At 47.1% G+C, this 20,689-nt stretch overlaps 1 protein-coding gene across 1 annotated transcript in view; it reads left to right on the plus strand.

The window, feature by feature from the left end:
* Positions 1-20,689, plus strand: part of LOC142765046 (amblin-like) — a 45,263-nt gene that overhangs the window by 16,008 nt on the left and 8,566 nt on the right. The window contains exons 3-5 of the mRNA XM_075865609.1: positions 2,780-2,863; positions 5,492-5,674; positions 20,001-20,180. Of these exons, the coding sequence (XP_075721724.1) occupies positions 2,780-2,863; positions 5,492-5,674; positions 20,001-20,180 (447 nt within the window). The remainder of the gene's footprint in view (positions 1-2,779; positions 2,864-5,491; positions 5,675-20,000; positions 20,181-20,689) is intronic.

Consider the following 20,689-nt stretch of genomic DNA (forward strand, 5'->3'; position numbering starts at 1 on the left):
GCAATGGGAAGGGGCGTGGTGCAACAGACACAGAAAAAATAGAGGAGGTCCAGGTCTGTCGCAATGGGTTTGAGACCACTTTTTGTTGCTACTTTCGCGACCTGTTTAGATTGACCTTGGGGGTGGCACACGCACACTTTCTGACGGCTTGCGGTTCGGGTCTACTTCCCATCTTTGACCACCTCGAGTTGATGGTATATACTATTTCACTGTATTCATGGCACTGTGGCCCAACGCTCGGTAAACCTTTCTACAACTAAGGAGGTTACACCGAGCGAGTATAACATGGCAACCTTTTCATGTCAGATAATGCTCAATGTAGATGCCAATGGCTGCTAATGGAGATTGCAGCGTGCGCGTTAACTAAAAGCCGAATGCTCCTGTCTCTCATTCTCCTTAGCAGCCATTGGCATGTACAGTACGGTCCACTGTTAGGGGGAACACGCGAGCACGCTGCCTGTGGTCCGCGGGGCGCCAACTGCTGGCGAGATTTAGAAACGCGGAGCATGCGTGCAGAATCGCAAGGGCGGTACCTGCCCGCGTCGTCTGCTACTACCCCACCCTACGCTCGGCGGGCACTAGCGACAATCTTGCTGCGCTCGCTTCATCGACCATCAATTTCCATGTCTGTTATCAAAAGCGGCTGGCTGGTTCGAACGGCTTTTGAAAAGCTTACGATAAGATTTTTGGTGAGCACAAACATTAGACTACGCGAGTGATGGGCTTCGTTATCGCTTTCAAAAACTTGCACAGCTGGGGGCATATTTATTCGCTGATCACATTTTCGGCGGAGCTAGTTCTTAGAAGCGGCATGGCTAGAGTACCTGAGGACGAAAGGCTTCGAATAGTCGAGCTGTACACCAAAGAATACAGCCAGCGTGATGTCACTGCTATCGCGAAATGGCCACTTTCTCATTAACAGCGCAATCATCGGCATTACGAATATCTTTTTTTGCATTTACAAGTTCTGCCATGCGTATTGTCCTATTTTGCTTACATAGATTGGCATTTTATTGTGCATTCCAAAGGACTCGGGTGTGTTCCATTAACTTTGCATTATTCAAGTGTTTCGAGGCTACAGATCTGACCTCAATCAACCTGTCTAAGTTAGAGAAATTAACTTTTTGTTGTTTACTCTATAGTGTTCTACGTACAACATTTTTCAGCTCGCGTATTGTTGAAAAATATAGATTTTCGAAAAAGTGAACGCTATCGCATATTCGAAATAAGGAGCTTCTGGCGTTTTCGCTTCAACGAAGAAAACGAAATGTAGCGCGAGTTAGAACTAACATTTGCTGCGTATTGCGATCCACAACAGCTTTATTATTCACTGTCACGCCGTAGTGGCATACATTGAAGTATTTGCAAACATGTGTTTCCTTAACATGTTTCTAAATACTATAAGCACGTGGCTTTTCTTTGCATTTCGCATGTTATCTAAAATCGGCTGCTGTGGCCATAAATAGAATCGCTACAAAGCTGCCGAGAAAGCACAACAAGAACCGACAGGCACTTTTTTCCTGCACGCTGATTGCCCAGGGAGGGGCAGGGAGAGTGGGGAACTGGAACGCTGTATCCAGCGCACGGCAAGCGCCGAAGTGGGAAGTAGCAGAGGAAAGGCGGTGAGCCCCGCCCTTTCGCGTCTATGCGCATGCACAGTGTTTACAAATCTCGCCGCTAGTTTGCGCCACGTGGGCCGCCATCCACGCGTTGCCGTGTGCCCTCCAAAAGTGGACCGTACTGTACATTGAGCACTATCTTTTTTTGTTCAACAACGCACAGAAAAATTCTCTCACCGGCACCACTTTGGATGTCAAAGTGTTATACTTGTTACACACTACTACTACGAATACGAGGGACAACTGGGTGCTTCTATAAGGAGCTTCGCCCCTAAAAGTTGCTTTGTGGAGTGGATCTCGCGATGGAGATATTCCAACTCTACCAATGGAATATACAGGGACCACTCTAAATCTGCCAATGGAAGAGACCTTCTTCACATGGAGCAGCAGAAAGTATTACGGAAGTGCTCCGAATCTGCTAATGGATGACACCATTACACAAAAATCAACCCACCTCTCATGTATTTGCGTTTCAAACAAATGTTTACTTGAGTGAACGCTACATCGATTTTGCAGCACCCGCGTCGACGCCCGTTTGAACCGGGTCAACGCCGTGCGCACCGCTGCTGTTTCGCATCCCATCAGGGTTCCGTTCGAGAAGATGCTTCATAATTTTTGTGTTACGTAGCTCGTCGCGCTTATTCTGGCTTTGTCGGGGATGACAAGCGTCAGTCAAGAAAGTAGCGCCGTTTTACGTTAACCTTCACGAAAGACGCGGCCCGAAAAACACAAATGACGTCTTGAACGCTCTCAACATGCCTAAGTTTTCAAGATTTTTATCATATTTGATCTTTTCGGGAGCATTGTTAGTTCAAATGTGAACAATTTATGTGTTTTTGAGCTTTTTATGACGTACTGCATCATCCTATATATACCCAAATTATTTACATTAATACTTTACCTGTCGCAAACGTATAACATGCTATGGAAGCTGGCCATCGTAAGTTGTAGGCTCAGGATATGCATATATCATTCCGCTGTGTGCTGCCACTTTACTTATCATTTGTTTTTGAAAACTCTGATCGTTCAATCAGACGACTAGCCATAAAAGACATCATGATTATGGCAAATATGACTAAGTCACTATAAACTTATTGCACTTTCACTGCTATAAGTAAATATTTTCCCTAATTAGTGATTTTTACACTACCCCATTTTAGGTGGCAGTCACATTGGATCCCCACGGGGAAGTAGGAGCAATGTTGGTTCTACTTCTCACAATTTCAATAACACGATCGACAAAGGTAAGCATGTCCTTCTTGTGGTAATCAAAATATTATATTTCATACTTCATCTGCACTGGTTGATTAGAGGCATATGTTGATAACAAACGTTATTTTCCTTGGCGTGACACTACTATATTGAGTCAGTGGAGTTACGGGTTAGAACTGACAAGTTCGCATAGTGATAGCAAAGAATTAGCGTGTGCAACTGCTTTCGTTCACTAAAAAAGTCATGAAATCATAAGATAACTTCCTTCTCCTCCTCAATTAGCTTCTACACTAGCTGAGGAGGGAAGATGATTGAGGTTCGGAATGCGTCCCCTCAATGACTCAAGTGCACCGTAGTAGTCCGGTGAAGAGACGCTTTATTGCAGCCTCAGGCATGTGCCCCAGTCTAAGCCTGAACCTCCACTGTTCCATTTCAGATTGAAACATCCTCTTTTCAACCCTCAGTCGAACAAAGGGTCTCCACACAAGCCAATCACAAATGTGGGCTTGGATCGCCACAACCAATCGCAAAAACACTTTCACAACAAGCACCGCATTGATAAAAATCACGTTACAAAATACAACACGAGAGAGATAGGTTCTCCCCATGTCACACTCTTTTTCATACCAGGCCGACCTCCATCGGTAAACATTCTCACACTCAAGCCCCGTCATCTCTTTCCATTAATGTTGCTTCGTAAAGCCTCCTTAAGAGCGGCGAGTACACCATTGGGCTCTGTGCGTTTACCAGGTGTGCATGCGACAGCGAGGCGCCCCGCCATTTCAACAACACTCGGTAATAACGTATAGCGGGGTAGGATAAGCTCGTCTCCGTGTCGCCACCATGGTCAACCCAGTGGTCGTGTCCCCTCGGCATTCTCAACACGCGGGCATGCCAACAATAACTTAAACTCAGACGGCGGCGCCTGGCCTGCTTCTTGCCGGACGCTCTTCCGAGTAAGCCTTCTTCTTCTGGTCCCAAACGGGGGTGACCCCTGCCGGCTCAGTTCGTGAACCGTGTAAACGAAGGAGTCCCCTTTATTTCCAGTGCACCGGTCTCCGTGTTCGCCTTCGCAGAACCGATCAGCTTCGTTAGTTGACGGGTCGGGAACCGGCTCCGCGCTCTGCATCAGCTGCATTTATTCCGCTACACACAACACGCCGCTACTGGTTACCTCATACTAACTTCATAGGTCGCCAATCACCTTGTGCCACTGTTCCTGGTTTTACCAATATCGCCCGACTGTCTAGTGTGACTTGAGGTGGCTGCAGTGTTATATTTTAGGGTCGAAGCTCCTTACGATGTGGCTCAGTTCCTGCTCCATTGTGCGTCGTAGCCACCCCAGCTGCTTCTCACAATGTTCACTAGATGGTGCTGTGATGTCAATGTACGTGAATTGATTACTAAGTGGCGAGGATTCGCATGCTGCGTGTGGGGCTCAGTGTGAGAGGAGAACGATAATTCGAGACAGACAGACAGACAGACAGACAGACAGACAGACAGACAGACAGACAGACAGACAGACAGACAGACAGACAGACAGATGGACTAACGTTACATTCCGTTTTTCTCTATTAACGCTCTAAGCGGAACAGTAGATAATTATGATAGCACATGCTGGTAGTTTGCTATTGTTTGCGTTATCTACATCAAATGCATTTCTTTGAAATTCTGTCAATTACAATCATGTATATTTTGTGTATAATCTTATTTATCTGATAAATTATTCATGTGTATCTCATAAACTGAAAAAGCAGTTCCGCGCGCTCCTCTTGTTTTCCATACGTTCATCCAGAAGCACACCAAACGCTCGATCAACACACTGCGTACCCTTTAGAAATGTAATTTTAAGAGCTTGTTTTCTTTGTTAGAAAAAATAGAATGAAAACTAACAGACAATGATGCCAGGGAAAGTATAGGGAATGTTAGTAGAAAATTGTAATGTATGTGAAGAAAGAAAAGTGGTCGAAAAGATAACTTGCCACCGTCCGGGACCAAACCTGCGATCTTCGACGGCCCCACGTTTCTATGCACATATATACCGTATTATGTGGACAGGGGGATGAGAGCCACGTGCACCGTAGCTCAGTGCTAGTACATAAGACGTTTGATTGGAAAGGTTGCAGGCTTAGTACCTGCGGGTGGCAAGTTATTTTTTCGTCCACTTTTTTCTTCACACTTACATTACAATTACTTTTATTAGCATCCTATATGTAACAGTTATATTAGACGACGCAAACAACCGGAAATAAAAGGCGAAAGCAGAGAGCTCATTTTGAAAAGCTCAAGTTTTACTAACATCCCCTATCCTTTTCTTGGTATCATTGTCTGTTATCTCTCAATTATATGGTGTCTAAGAAAAAGAAAACGAGCCCTTAAGTCTACACTTTTTTCCTTCATTCATATATAGCGAAGGTCTCATTCTGGCAAACTTGATGCATACTTGATGCCTGAACTGCAGGGCATAGTTTGGGTGAAGTGACGAGCTTATCGCGTACAATCATATCACCTCGGCTAAGAAGCGCGGCACATATCTTTGTTATCTGACGGGACACATACGTCGAGGTTATAGTTTAGTAATTTAGGGTGCCGCAAGCTTTCAGTCAGGAATATCAGAGGTGCAGCTTTTTTACGCATATCAACTTTCTTTTTATTTCCAGGCTACAATAGAAAGTTTCCAAAGATTTGTCAGAAAGCTCCCGAAACTGGCGTTTGTAAGGCATATATACCAACATGGTATTTTGACCTCTGGGATGAAGTATGTAAGATATTTATTTATGGAGGGTGTGGTGGCAACGAAAATCAATTTGAATCGGAAAAGAAATGCCAGCGCAAGTGCCTACGTGAGTATTGTTTACGCATTTCATTAATTGAGAAATGATCATATTGTTGACAGTAGAAATATTATTGGAAGTGACTACGAATGTGAAATGAAGAACTAACGTAAAATTATACCAACGATTGTATAGGGCTTGTTATTACAATCACTTCTCATGCGCATATCAAGAAATAAATGTAGATGGCAAGATAACTAGCGACTAGTAGAGAGCAAACTTGCGACCTTCGAATGAAGCGTCCGATGCTCTATCAACTGAGTTACAGCGGCGGTCACTGGCTATTAACTTTATTGGGTATGCATGTGCATTTAATTATGGGAATATTTGAAACCCGGCGCCAACACTTCCATGAATAAATGGACATTCAAACTGGGTGACGTGAGAACACCGCTGTAACTCAGGATGTAGGGCATCGGGTGCGTCATTCGGAGGTTGCAGGTTCCATACCTGCAAGTGGTGAGTTATCATTTCGTCTACTTCTCTTTCTTGACCTTTACATTACCATTATTTCTAATAACATCCCCTATAGTTTCCTTGGCACCACCCTTCTGGTATGTCTTGCTTTTTTGCGCACTAATACTTACATCTTGTGAAAGCTACTTGTGCGTTAATCAGTGATAAACTTGGACCAGTTCGGGTATCTGCCCGTCAGCGGCGACTGTCACCGTCCCAGCACCGTCAGCGGCGACCACGCCCAGGAAGTGGGTGAGTCTCTACTGCGACAGTGATGATATTGATGTCTACTGATTGACAGGTGAGGAACCCTCTGATTAGTTCGAATTTTTAACGAGCTATTAGCTGGAGAGACGTAACAGCAGAACCTCTTCATCGCCGAACACACTGAATGGAACAGCGCCGCGAGTAATTTGTGCTCCTGCTCAGCCCACTGACAACATGAAGTGGTTCGACAGGCAATACGTTTCGGCACTGCCCAAGCGACTCACTTCAGATAAAAATATCGACATCAGAGTGAACCCGCGTAATAACGTCAAGGCGATTTATGTTTCGCACGCTGCTCGCTGAATGCTATGCAACGTTACAGAGCTCGATGGAATCAGCGTCTGCTCCTACATTCCGATGGGCACCAATGTTGTCACCCGTGTAATCTACGATGCTGACGCTGTCATTCCTAGATTCTACTTTTGTGACCAGGTCAAGCCCGCATGATGGAGCTAGTGTCATCACCAGGGTTGCTTGGTAGGGTATGTCTGCTGCTTCAAAATGAATTTTAAAGTGGCTCTCCACTTTTGCAAATAAAAGCGGGCCACTTCCGACACCCTGTAAGACCTTTTGCGCCGAAGCCACCGCAACATCACAACTGCGTAAAATGTTCGCAAAGATAAGCACGAATAATCTTGTTGTGTGCAAGCCCATTCTGTGGACTGTTGTGAAACAAGTGTCCTAAAGTGTTTATATTGTGATGTTCCCTAGAAAACTGTCTCAAAATATTGCCCAAAAATCAAAAATAAGAGAGCTATATTGAGACGAGTGGCAAGAAACCATCAATCGCATTGAGAGACTGCCGCAAATGTCATAAATCAGCGCCATCGGTGCCCAAGTACATCGGAAATAAGTAATGTCTCTGCATCTATGGCGCCCACTAGATGCATTCTTTCACTACTTTTCTTCCCACCCAGATTCTAGATGGCTGTTATGAAACAGACGGCAACAAAAGGAATGGTTGCTGTGAATTCCACTTCACTTACATTGTCGAAGACGCCGCCTCGAGGATCTACGGCAGCTGATGAAAACTAGAAACCATTACATCATGAAAATCAATGAATCACACACCTTACGCAGCTTGGCCTTCGTTGCCCAAGTGGCAGCGACATGCAGCTTCACAGAGCACATCAGCGAGAGTGAACCCTGAGTCTCCGATTGACATAATGACAGTATATGACCAATAAATCCTTATGGTGTTTCAATAACTGTTAAACACACTTGGCATGTTTGACCGCAGGCTAAAATCACCACATCTTGAGTTTATACAGCCGGTACTTTACGTTTTATGTCTAGTGCCTACGAGCCATCAGTTGACAACATGACTCGACCATCTACAGTCGAGAACGATACGTCTTAAATTATACGTCCACTACCATCTAACGCAGAAGTGTAGTTTAAGACCACGTGTATTTTTATGTCTTGTTCCTTCTATCTCTCCAACTTGTCGTCTCTTAATCCGCTTCCCGCAGCATAGGATAGCAAACCGGGCGCTCTTCTGGTTGACCTTCCTGTCTTATTTTTTTGCTCCTCCTCCTCTTTGATTGTGCTTGAGTGATCTTTATAATTTTTAAAAAAACGAGCCCTTAAATTTGCACTTTTTTGCATTCATGGTGAAGACCTCATTTGGGCAAACTTGGTGCCTTCAGGTAGATTGCGAGTGATTATTTCCCAGCTGCCAGCTGACTTAGTTCAACCAGTGCCTCCTGTTATAAAGGAGGCACTGATACAACATTCCACGCGTTATAGGAATGTCGCAGGTTCAGTCCCTGCCAGGGGCAAGTTATCTTTTCGTCCCCTTTTCATTTCATTTGCGCGGGATGTACCGCTGTAAGGTTGCCAGCGATGGAGGGGCAAAATACTTCAGCAGATGACAAATCGGAAGTGGAAACAGCATTGATGGTACGTGACCTGAGACAGCGCATGTCATCGGGTAGGTCCAGGACTTGTGCGTCGTCGACTGGTCCCACTCTGCCGAGACATTCCCCTCGAAGCAAGGTGGCAGTGTACGGGGACGGGTTGGTTACCAAAATATCAGCGTTCCCTGGTTGACCTGCACGGTCGCGAAAGGTATTAACAACTCTTTCCTGCTGCAAGAGCGGTCAGATGGTGAAAAGAGTGCAATGGTGTCGGAGAGACCGGCGCAAAAGACAGACACAGCCGTCGTCGAGTTTGGAGGCACTGTTGTATCGTCTTTCGTTAGAATCTTGCTCAGAATCATCTGGCGTCAACTGAGAAGAGTGAGAGTTCGATTTCGGCGGCGGCACATTGAATGACGGCGTCATGGCGGGAGAGAAAGTCCCATCCTAGGATGACGTCATTAGAGCATGCCGGAATGATGATGAACTGGGCTACATACAGAACGTCCTGAATGACAACGCGAGCTGTGCACCCTGCTGTAGGATGAATACGATGCAAACATGCAGTACGGAGGGACAACCCAGAAAGTGGCACCGTCACTTTTCGAAGTAAGCGGCAAAGTTTTTCGTCCATTACTGATACGGCAGCTCGAGTGTCAATAAGAGCCGATACACAAACACCGACAACAAGCACGTCAATGACATTCGAGGGGCTGCTCTGAGGGCTTTCAGATTGCGATAGCATCGCAGTCCTTGCCTCGGGGACTGCGACGACTAGTTGTTCCGCTCATGAGCAGCCGCACTTGGCCACTTGGAGGACAGGGAACGACGTCGTGGAGACGGCGATCTTTGCGATGGACCTGGGTGAGATTGAGGTGGCATAGGCGGCGGTTCTTCGTGATATGGACGGCTGAGTTGGCCAGCAACAGGTGAAGAAATTGGAGTTGGCTGTACGCGATGGCAATAACGGGCCACGTGACCGGCGTAACCGCAGGCAAAGCAGATGGGCCGGTTGTGGGGTGTGCGCCATCTATTCACCGGGGTAGGATTCACGCATGTCGCAAGGGCCGATGGACGGAACAGTGGCTGCATGGTGGACTGAAGCTGAGGCTGAGGGGTTACGTGAACATAAGTAGCGGGCATACCCGCTGCAAAGGATGGAGGTCGAGCGGCAGATTCGGCGTAGGTCAAAGGGGCGGGTGCTGGAACGACTTGGGGTGGCCTGGCGACCACTTGCGCGTAACTCAGGGACGCAGGAGCCGGAGCCTGTAGGGGGTGGTACGCAGACATTACCTCCGCTATTTCCTGTTCAATCGTTCGACGGATGGGTGGAAGAAGGGTAGTAGCCGTTTGTTGAACAGCCGGTTGGTGGGCAAAGAGCAGGAGCGAGAACTGACGCACGATTTCCTCACGGATGAAGGCCTTTAGGTCTGCCATCAACGCCACTTGGTCACAACTGGCCTCCAAGCCAGCAAGCGATGCAGCTCGTGGTGGGGAGCGTCGGGTCATCGAACGCTGAAGGTGGAGCTCCTCGTAGCTCTGGCACAGTGTGATGACATAAGCCACTGTGCCGGGGTTTTCGGCGAGCAGCATCGTGAAGGCATCACTGTCAATTCCTTTCATGATGTTTAGGATTTTGTCAGACTCGGACATGGTGTGATTAGGTGTGTTGCACAGCTCCAGGACGTCTTCAATATAGCTGGTGAATGACTCACCAGCCTCCTGAGCACGTTGACGGAAGCGCTGCTCGGCTTGCAGCTTGCGAACAGCAGGGCGGCTGAAGACGTTTATGATTGCGGTCTTAAAATCGGACCAGGTGGCAAAATCGGACGCGTCGTTGTTGTACCACAGACTGGCAACACCCGCAAGGTAAAATACCAAGTTGGTCAGCTTGCCGTCCTCGCCCCATTTGTTGGGGACGCTCACGCGCTCGTAAATGGCGAGCCAGTCCTCCACGTCAGTGCCATCAGCGCCAGTGAAGATGGGTGGATCGCGGATTCTGGGAACACCAGGACAAGGGAGTGGCATAGGAGGAGGCGTTTGCTGAGAGGCGTCGTGGGACATGGTAGATGGCAGGGTACGTGATCGTAGCTCTAAAGGCATCGAAGCGGATCGCAGCACCTCCACCAATTTGTTAAGGCGTTTAGTAGCCGGCAACCAGCGAGCATAGACAATGGCGACAGTCACGGCCAAGCACGGACCCTCAGCACGAGCGGCGTCCTTATTGGGTAGCCCCACTAGGAGGTACTCAAGAGTTCGACTCATTTCAGAGTTCGGAGGCTTCGCTACAGCTATTACACTTACTTCTGGTAACATAAGGAAAAGTAACAAATACTTCTAGTGTGTCACGGACTGCGCAAGTGAAGGTGAAAGACTGCGGCTGAAAAACAGGATATTCCGATAGGCTCTACTTCGGTGTTATAGTTGTCGACGAAACCTATGAGAGATAAAAAAAACTGGTGAGAAATACTCCCTCATCGGGACAACCAGACAGATTTAAGCCCTTTTAAAATTAGTGCTGACTTTTTAATAACAAAGATCGCAAAAAAATTTCTAGTCTGCAAGAACTTTAATGCTAATCAACGAGTATTTGCCTGGTAATTCGAGCCAAGCCCACTACTCACCACTCCGGTGTGGCCTGCAAAAACACTGGTGAGGGATCGAAATAAAGAAGCAGAAAGATAGTCGAAAAAATAACAGAGGATTAGAAATTCTCTCTGAAAATGAAAACTTTTGACGACGCCTGGTCAGCCTGATTGCCACCCGTGCACCATTGATCCAACAATGGGCGTCCTGGATGGATGGATGGCTGGATGGATGGATGTAAACAACTTTATTTACACGTCCTGTACAGGGTATAGCCACCTGCCTGGCTAATCCCACGTTGGGACTGGGAGGTCAAGCCTCCTAGCCCTGTCATGGGCGTACTGGACATCCAGGACTTGGGGGATATGGTCGTGAGACTTTATCATTCCTGTAAATTGTTCACGGGAAATGCCACGGCCAAGCGACCCACATTCCCAGAGCATATGATCAAGCGTGCATACTTCTTTCTTACATGCCTTGCAAACAACATCCATATCTTTTATATCGTACCATTCTTTTACCTGTGCCGGTGAGTAATAAGACTGTGTTTGTAATTGTCTAAGTGTGACCGCTTGTGCTCTGTTTAGTCTACTGTGAGGGGGTGCAAACTCTCTCCTCCCCAGGTAGTAATGTTTAGTTTTTCATTATATGTCATGGGCGTATCCCGTTGTAGATTTTCGAATCCAGCAGAATCAAAGCCACGTGTAAAAGCGTCCTGGTCCGTAAGTTCGCGGGCAACGCTGTTGGCCGATTCATTTGGATCCATGGGAATGTCATCGAGTGATCCAAGGTGCGCTGGGAACCAATATATGTAATGTGTATCAATGGCCTGTTTACTATTATAATTCGAACTGCTTGTGGTGTGATCCTGCCCCTGCTGAAGGCTCTGATGGCTGGTTTTGAGTCACTGTATATCTCGGTGTATCGATCATCCGTCAGGGCCAACGCGATAGCAACCTGTTCAGTGACTTCCGGTTTGGAAGTGTAAACTGTGGCGCAGTTGGTACACCTGCCCTGGTGGTCAACTACTACCGCGGCGAACTTATTTCGGTCTTTAGATGAGGCTGAGTCGACAAAGCAAGCCCCGCTGCCTCTTTTATCCAACTTCTTTATTAAAGCCTTAGCTCGGGCTACCCTTCTGGTGACGTTGAAGGTTGGGTGCATATTTCTTGGCAACGGGGGAACGACGATGCTCTCAGCAAAGTCCTGTGGTATCTTGGTGTACGTCTCCTGGTCTATGACAGGGTTGATCACGATTCTATTGAGGATCGATCTCCCCGTGCAAGTGGTAGAGAGTCTTGCTATTTGTAACCTTTCTTGAGCCTTCGCAATTTCTTTAGTCGTGTTGTGTACCCCTAACTTGAGCAATTTTTAAGTGCTGGTGCGAAGCGGGAGACCCAGTGCATTCTTGATGACTTTCTTGATCACCGCGTCGAGCTTCTTTAGTTGGGTTTCTGTCCAGTTATACATAGAAGCTGCATATGAAATGTGACATAGCACGAAAGAGTTGATCAACCTGATGAGATTGCCCTCTTTCATGCCTTTTTGTCTCCCTGCAAGTCGTTTGATCATCCGGTATGCATTCTCTGTCTTGAAGATAATTTTCTTGAGCGCCATGTGATTCGTACCATTTGCATCAATAAAAAAAGCCCAGTACCCTCATCGTGTCAACTCTGGGTATATTTACTACGTTTTCGGCCAATATATGTATGTCACTTTCGGATAGTGGCTTCCAGCCTTTAGGTATCCCCCTTTCTCTTTTCTGTAAAGTAGTAACTCCGATTTCTGTGGGGAGCACCTGAGACCAGTGGGCCGCAAGTATTCCTCCACTGTCTGCACCGCTTCTGTGAGTGCATCTTGTACCTGTCCTTCACTACCACCAGCACACCATATAGTAAGGTCATCAGCATAGATGGTGTGGTGAATATTGCTGATATTGCTCAATTTCCTCGACAGGCCGATCATGCACAAGTTGAAGAGGACGGGAGAGATCACCGAGCCTTGAGGGGTTCCACGATCACCGAGTTCAACCACGTCTGAGTTGGTGTCTCCTACCCTTAGCCTCGCCGTACGTGCCCCTAAGAAAGATTTTATGTAATTATACAATTTCGATCCAAGTCCAATTTCCTCTATTGTTTGAAGGATGTATTTGTGCCTAATGTTGTCGAATGCTTTCTCCATGCCTAGTCCGAGGATGGCTTTGGTATCTCTAGAGTATCCGTCTAGAATGTCGTGTTTAATCTGCTTCATAGCATCCTGAGTAGATAGTGAGGATCTGAAGCCTAACATATTGTAGGTGTATATGTTGTTATCCTATAAGAAATCCTTAAGCATGTTGAGGATTGCATGCTCGGCAACTTTTCCTACACATGATGTTAGCGATATTGGTCACAAGCTCTCCAGACTTGGAGGTTTACCCGGTATCGGTATTAGTATGACTTGAGAAAGTTTCCGTTCATCTGGAACTTCACCCGAATTCCATGCTTCGTTAATAAAATCAGTCAGTGATTTAATAGAGGGCTCGTCGAGATTCCTGAGTGACTTGTTGGCGAATCCATCTGGGCCAGGGGCAGACTTTCTGTTTAACTCACTCAACACCCTTCTGATTTCTGATAAAGTGAAGGGCCGATCCAGTTCCGGCTGAGGGGCTCCCCGGTATTCCGATCGTGGAAATCGTTTGGCTACTGAGCGACTGGTAGGTATTTGTCTATGAGTTGTTTAGTAACTGTTTCATTGTCTTGATTTTTAAGGGCTGTGTGTATGGCCCGGGCAAGACAGTGTCTCTGGTTGGACCTGGTGCCTTGCTCGTCTAGGAGGTGCTTAATAAGTTTCCATGCTTTGCCGTTCCTGATCTGCCCATCAATCGTTTCACAAAATTCATCCCCCTGCTGCCTACATAGGTTGGTGCAGTGCAGTTCGATTTGCTTATTCAGTTCTGCTATTTTCTTCCTTAGTTTACGATTCAGTCGTTGAGTCTGCCATTATTTAGTAATGGCCTGCTTTGCTTCAAATAAGTGGGCTAGTTTAGAATCCATGGCGTCGACGTTAGCGTCAGTGAGAAGCTTTCTGGAGGCCAATTTGATATCATTCCTGATGGATTCACACCACTCTTTCAAGCTTGGTTTGGTAGCATTTTGTTCGCTTTGCGTTCTAATTCTACGAAAGCCATCCCAATCAACAACACCAAATTTTTGAGTGCGGCCTTTCTCAACCTCCAGCGTAACCTCGAGAACATAGTGATCACTGCCGAAGTTATGACCGGTATTTGTCCATATGGGATGCTCTATGTTCTTGACAAAGGTTAGGTCGGGTGTGGTGTCTCTACAGACAGAATTGCCGATTCTTGTGGGATACCCTTTATCCGTAATCAATACCAAGTCTTTCTCGTCAGTAAGATGCCATAGATTCCTGCCTTAGGGGTTTGTCGCACTATATCCCCAGAGTTCATGAGCAGCGTTGAAGTCCCCTAATATGATTAGAGGCCTATCTTCCGCGAGTTTCGTAGCTTTCTCAAAAATTACCTTGAATTGTTGCTTGTAGTGCTTCGGGGTACTGTAAATGCTGAGGACAAATGAGCTGTTGCATCTTTGATTTTTGTATGAGACCGGCACTAATACCTCCACCATGAGATACTCTTGTTCTTGTCCCGAATGCCTAGATCGTGAGAGATGTGTGTCAGCTGCCTATTTACAAACACATATAAACCTCTACCATAGTTTTTGCACTCTATAGCTCTATACCCAGTCAGCGTGACGTATCCGTACCCAGTTTCTTGGAGTGCTATTATATCCGGCTTAGATTGTAGTGATCTGAGATATTGCTGGAGTGTGGCACGTTTGTTGTTGTACCCCCCACAATTCCATTGCCACACTCGAAATTCTCTTTTAGTGTGGGCCATATTGGATATTCGTATCTTCTGTCTGGGGAATAATGGGGGCTGTGAGGAACGATGGTCCACGCTGCGCTCTGTCGTTGCCGGACATACTCATCACTTCAAGATTTTTCACTCTTTCGCTAAATGCCTTAAGCCCTTCCCTAAAATCATTTATAGTACTCTGCATTTGTCCCACACTCATCGTCAACTGTGAGACGCTGTCCATGATCTTTTGCATTTTATCTGCAAATGAGGCTAGTGTTTGTTTCATTTCCTCAATGTGCGTTTCAGTATTCTTGAGCTTACTTTCGACGGCTCTGCGCTTAGCCGACATGACCCCATCACTCACAGGCGCGGGAACTGGCGTTTCCTTTGGCGTGTTTTTGTTCTCGGCCTGCTTGGTTTCACTTTTTTTAAATAAAGTTTTTTAATTACTGCTAATTCTGTAAGCATATTTTGTTCATTTCCCTTAGTTCTTCATTTTCTTTTTTAAACCTCTTCATTTCCCTACTTTGCTCTGGGGGTGGGTCGCAAAGCATGATACTTACCGGTTCGGTTCGCACACCATCGACCCAGGCAAGTTGTCTGTTGTCGGAAGATTGTCCTCTGGTAGTTGGCGTCTTGTCCGTCCTTGCCAATCTCTGGACTTTGTCGGCCCACGTGGAACCAGTGACTTCTTCGGATTCTGGGTTGACCAATGGACTTCGATTCCCAGACCTCACCACGGATTTGGACCTGAATGCACTCCTTCTTCTCGATTTAAATGCACTCCTTCCTCTGGATCGGGAGCGATTTCGAGACCTGGACCTGCCGCGAGATGCTGCAGTTGGCTTCGAGTCATCCATTGGAGCTGATGTCATGGAGTGCAGCTCGGATGAGTGCAGGTTCAACGGATTGTCGGCTTGTTCCTTTTCAGCGTTGGCTGCCATTGCTCTTTCACTTCATCTTCTTCTGACAACGTATGGAATTTTGTGACGCTGTCTGCACATCTTGTCCGTCGTGGGGTGTGGACCACCGCAAAGTTCACATCTGAATTGGCACTTGTATTCCTTAATCACGTTTATTTCGCCACATCCTCTACACACGGTCTCTTCCGGGGTGGGGCACACGTCAGCTCTGTGACCGAGCCGGCCACAAGCATAACATATATCGATCTTTTTCTTGTAAAGTGAACACTTCACCAGGATTAGACCATACCTGACGAAATTTGGAACCCTGTAACCATCAAAGGCGATGATCACCGTGCCGGTATTCCTAATGCTTTTAGCCGCGAGCGCCAAGGGGTTTCTTGGGTTGACAATATTTCCCTCAAGCTCCGCCGGCCCGTCGGCGATGTCGATGTTTCTTATCACTCCTTTGCACGTATCGTCTGGTGCAGCCTCATAGGCGTTGATTTCATAATTGCAACCGCCCAGGTCTATTGATCTTATTCTCACGTACCTCTCAGCATTTTCCCGCTCCGGTGTACTCGCCACCATTATGTTCTGGCTGACGTTGGGGCAGATGATGTCTGACGCCGTCTGATCCGAGCCCAACCCTGCAGCTCCTATGATGGCTTTGCCTACCTTCGTGGAACCCATCTCGCTAATATTGATGCCGCCACGTGGTCGTAGGATAGTATTGAAGTGATCTTTAGGCATGTAGGGCATGTGGGACGCCCTTGTGACTTGGTTCTTGACCTGATTGCCTTTCTCAAATGTTCTAGACGCCGCTTCCGTGTTAGGCCCAGCTCCGGCTGAGTCCCCGCTAACAGCGGATTCGGCCGACATTCGCTTCGAAACTGCTGCTTGCCACCCGTACTCTTCGGTACACTCATCGGGAGATATGCTCTCCCCGTCCATCATTACTTGCACGTCGAACGCGCGGCCACTCGCCCCCGACGAACGCCACTTGGCGCGCGTCCATGTGACGTTGACCCGGCTCGGCGTAGGCCTACCTCAAGAACAGCGTCGTTGGCACAAAAAGTCTCGTAAAATGACTAAAAGTTTACCCACCGCAGAAAATTGATGTAGCCTTGTTCTCCTCGATGTTATGCATCGATCGATGTAATCCATACAATGACACACATTCATTAACTGGCGGAAACAGATACTGAGAGCAGGAGCCGATATTTTCCTTCCTCACTGTTAGGCGCCTGCGGCGTCTCCTCCAATGGGCGTCCTAATTATTCTGCTATTCAGGTACACGAGCACGAAAATTGGGAGACGCTCGACCTTCGCCTTTATGAGTATATCGCGATAAGCGTTATCGGGCTTCTTGTGCATTGTCTTCTGAACTGCAAGCCTGCTTCGGTTATCGGCACCTGCCTCAACTCTGCCCTTAAGATAAAAATGTATCTTTCAGTACCCACTACAAGCACATTTTTACAGCGAAAGCTGTTATGAGACCACAAAAAGGGTCACGTGTGCCGCAGTTGTCCCCTGCCACCATCGCCGCCACCGCCGGCATCCGTAAGCTTTATGGCACGAAGTAAGAAAAAAACTGAGTAAATAAAAAATGACAGCATATCCAGGGAGTGCATGATGATTAGTGGGGGGAAGCATCCAGCCGTTCATCCGTCCTTGTGTCCGTCCGTCCATGCATGCGTCTTCAGATCGCGTTGGAGAACGCCGACGGCGCGCGGGTAACACCAACGAGACGCGAGCAATGAAGCCGAACGCAAGCGTCTTCAACGCGCTATATAGTCAAGTAGATCCTCCGTGAGTGGTCACAACGTGGTTTACTTCGACCTTTGGCCGTCGCTTGCCCAGCGTGTCATCTCATGCAAGAAAAGGGAAGCGCGCATCACGTTTCATTCTGACCCTGTTTATCTATCTTCGTAGTAGCCAAGCTCCATGAGCGTGGCTACTACGGCGAGAAAGATAAACAAGGCTGGAGCAGAAGGATCAAGCTCCTGTAACACTAAGGACACGATTGTATCCGAGCCCGGGTTCCCTGTCTCTCAGCCCAGTGTTCTACCATTGATTCATGGCTGTGCTTCAAACTCCGTTTCAAGCTGAACTTAGGCAGGTGTTATATAGTGTAGTATATAGTGTATAGTATATAGTGTAGCAAGTAGGTGTTAGAAGAAAGTGTGATCGTAAGCAGACAATATCTGTGGGTGAGGAGGAAAGAAAAGAAGACAGGTAAGAAGTATCATGTAAAAAGAACTTGCACGATCTCCCCGAAGGGGACCCTGATGGGCTGCAAAGCAGCAGCGCCGTGCATGTGTTGCGTCACGGGTTGAACTCAACCTCCTCTGTGGAACTACGCTAACGCGAGTCCTGAGGCGCGCACTGGAAGATTTGTCTGAAGCGACATCGGACGTTGGTCTTGTAGGTGGAATGTACAAACATGTTTCAATGCGTACTTTAGGCACGCGTCACGTTTATCGCACGCGAACCGACAAGTCGGCGGTGTAGCGAGCGGCGGTCGCGGCAGGTGTTGTGGACCAAAGGACGTCGCACCGCGGTGAGTACGTGGAAGGCGAGGGAGAGAGTGACGTAAGCGCACACTATGACGAGAGCATGACGTCAAGCACCAGCCGTTACGACACCTACTTGGCACTGTGCCAACACCTGTGGCGTGCGGCACGCTTGTACGGAAGGGCAGCGTTACACAGGCTATTCGAAGTGCTGCTCCGCATCTAGAACCTATTTAAGTCCGTCGGGGCATGAGCTAGTACGTCACGCGCCGCCTCCACGGCAGGACAGATATGCCTAGCCTCTCCGCCGTATTGTGGGCCCATCAAACTACCCATAGCTGTGTCACTAAATCCGGACTGCGTAACACAGCATCCCGCTTGGACGTTGCAACGTCTTCGTCAACCCGTAACGCAATACATTGCCACAGCTTGTAATCTAAGCTGACTCAACAAAGCGCAAGTGTTTGGCGTCTCAATTTCTAGAAATCTTGTGCAAGATTGCGGGACTGATTCGTGTCCTGACCTGCAGAAGTCCTAGCACCAATGCCTCAGACCTGTTCAATTTAGTGTGCGGTGGTGGTTACCTTCGCTGCCTACCAGTGAAACATAGTGCAGAATAAAATGAGATTGAGCGATCAATGAAAAATAGAGCAAGAAACAGAGATAGCTCTGTTTCTTGCTATAGAAGATCGAAACAGGAAGATCGCGAGAGGAAGCAGGTATGGAAACGTCTCGCGACCAAATATCGCATTACTTGACAAAGCCGCGCATGCACAGTATTTAAGCCCAACCCATCGACACGTGCATAGCCTCTCCCTGTGCATAGCCTAGCTGCCACCAATTGACCGAAGAGTCATGGTGCACCCTCAGAAAGAACACACTTGATAAGAGAACAGGCCACGCATTTCGAATCTCTACGGTTCTGTCAACGGAGAGTACGAGCGGCGAAGGGCCTCTGCCAAGCTTTGCGTAAATGACTTCAAACTTTCCATATGGGCTGGCGCTGGCATAAAACGTTAGTCAGTATATCACTCTTATTTAATTTGTGTATCACATTGATGCTGACAACTCATCGAAGGAGATGAAAGAATTAAGTGTTTATTCTATGCATCGGAACCATATGTTCTATTGAACTGATGACTAAACTGATAGTCGGATATTGCAGCAGTTCTATTGAATAACTTCGACTTTTGGTATCAGTGCTGTACTATGTACCTCTGTATAGTTTTGTTGTCTACTTTGAAACGATAACTCTTTGGAAAAAAGAGGACTAGCCAGCGCCACGCATCAGCTCCGACCTCTCGTTATGCGTTTTGAATTTAAAAAAGGGCTTTATTATCTGTTTTAGCACTCATTGCAGTACTTTGTGACCAAGTTGATTTCTTGCAACTCTCCTTTCCCTTTTTCCAGTGTAAGATAGCGTACAATTTTCTGGATGGGCCAGCATCCGCGCCTTTCCTTTGTCTCCTGTTTCTTGCTTACCTTATATGTGCGTAAAACAAAGTGTATATAGACGAGCGCACAGTGACCATCGGCAGTTTCCGCAGGGATGAAAAGCGGATAACGAGACTGCATTTATGCATTACGTGAGACAACTGACACCATATTCAAGACTTTACTGTGTTTACTTGCGAAATGAGATGTAATTGTGATGACCTGCGAGTGCCCTGAGGATGAGACAAGGTTTTTGGTAAATAATAGCATCTCGTGTGATCTGGCAGAAATACAAGCCATAAAAGTTGTCTTGTGATCTCACAACATAACGGCACAGGTTGTAATGAAGTGTTACCCTTTCGGTGCCATAAACTGGCTCACTTTCCTGAAAGCTCAGTTATAGAATTTCTACCGTGATTTTTGAAAACCTCATCAAAGTTCATGTTTAAATTGCAGCCCTACGGCGGCGAAGACCAGTGTGCGGAGAAAAGATGAAAACCACAAAGTGTCGGCATCCAAAGCTGACATGGTACTTTAATGCTGATAAGGGAACATGCCATAAAATTGGAGAAGGCAAATGCGGTATACGGCCAAACGCCTTCCCGAGTTGCAAAGTCTGTATGAAAAGATGCAGCAGTAAGTTCAAGTTGGTGCTCCTACGTGTGCTTTTGTGAAACTGCTTCGAAATCTGTCACCTCTTTACTGATAACAATACACATACGGTAACAATACATACTAACATACATAATAGTATACATACATACATAATAACATACATACATAATAACATACGGTAACTATACACATGACGTTTATGACAGAGCACGGAAACTAAACATGGAAAACACTGAAGCAGGAAGGGTATATACAATGCACAGAGAGAACTAAGCTTGATTTTAAAAAATTACTAATTAGCGTTCAAGTAGAAACGTTCGAAAACCTAAGAGCCAGATCGGCGGTACGACAGAAGCCGATGCGGTGCAGGGTAGGAGGCGGTGGAAAGGCGCTATGGAGAGGGCTCGCTTGCCGAAGTGCGACGCCCTCGTGACGACTGCGCTTGACGGCGTGGGTGCGAACACGGAGCAGTCAACCCGCACCGGAGACGCGATGCTCCATGCGTGTAAATGGCCAGCCCGTCCAGCAAC

This window comes from Rhipicephalus microplus, chromosome 6 (genome assembly GCF_043290135.1).
Source record: "Rhipicephalus microplus isolate Deutch F79 chromosome 6, USDA_Rmic, whole genome shotgun sequence".
Taxonomy (NCBI): domain Eukaryota; kingdom Metazoa; phylum Arthropoda; class Arachnida; order Ixodida; family Ixodidae; genus Rhipicephalus; species Rhipicephalus microplus.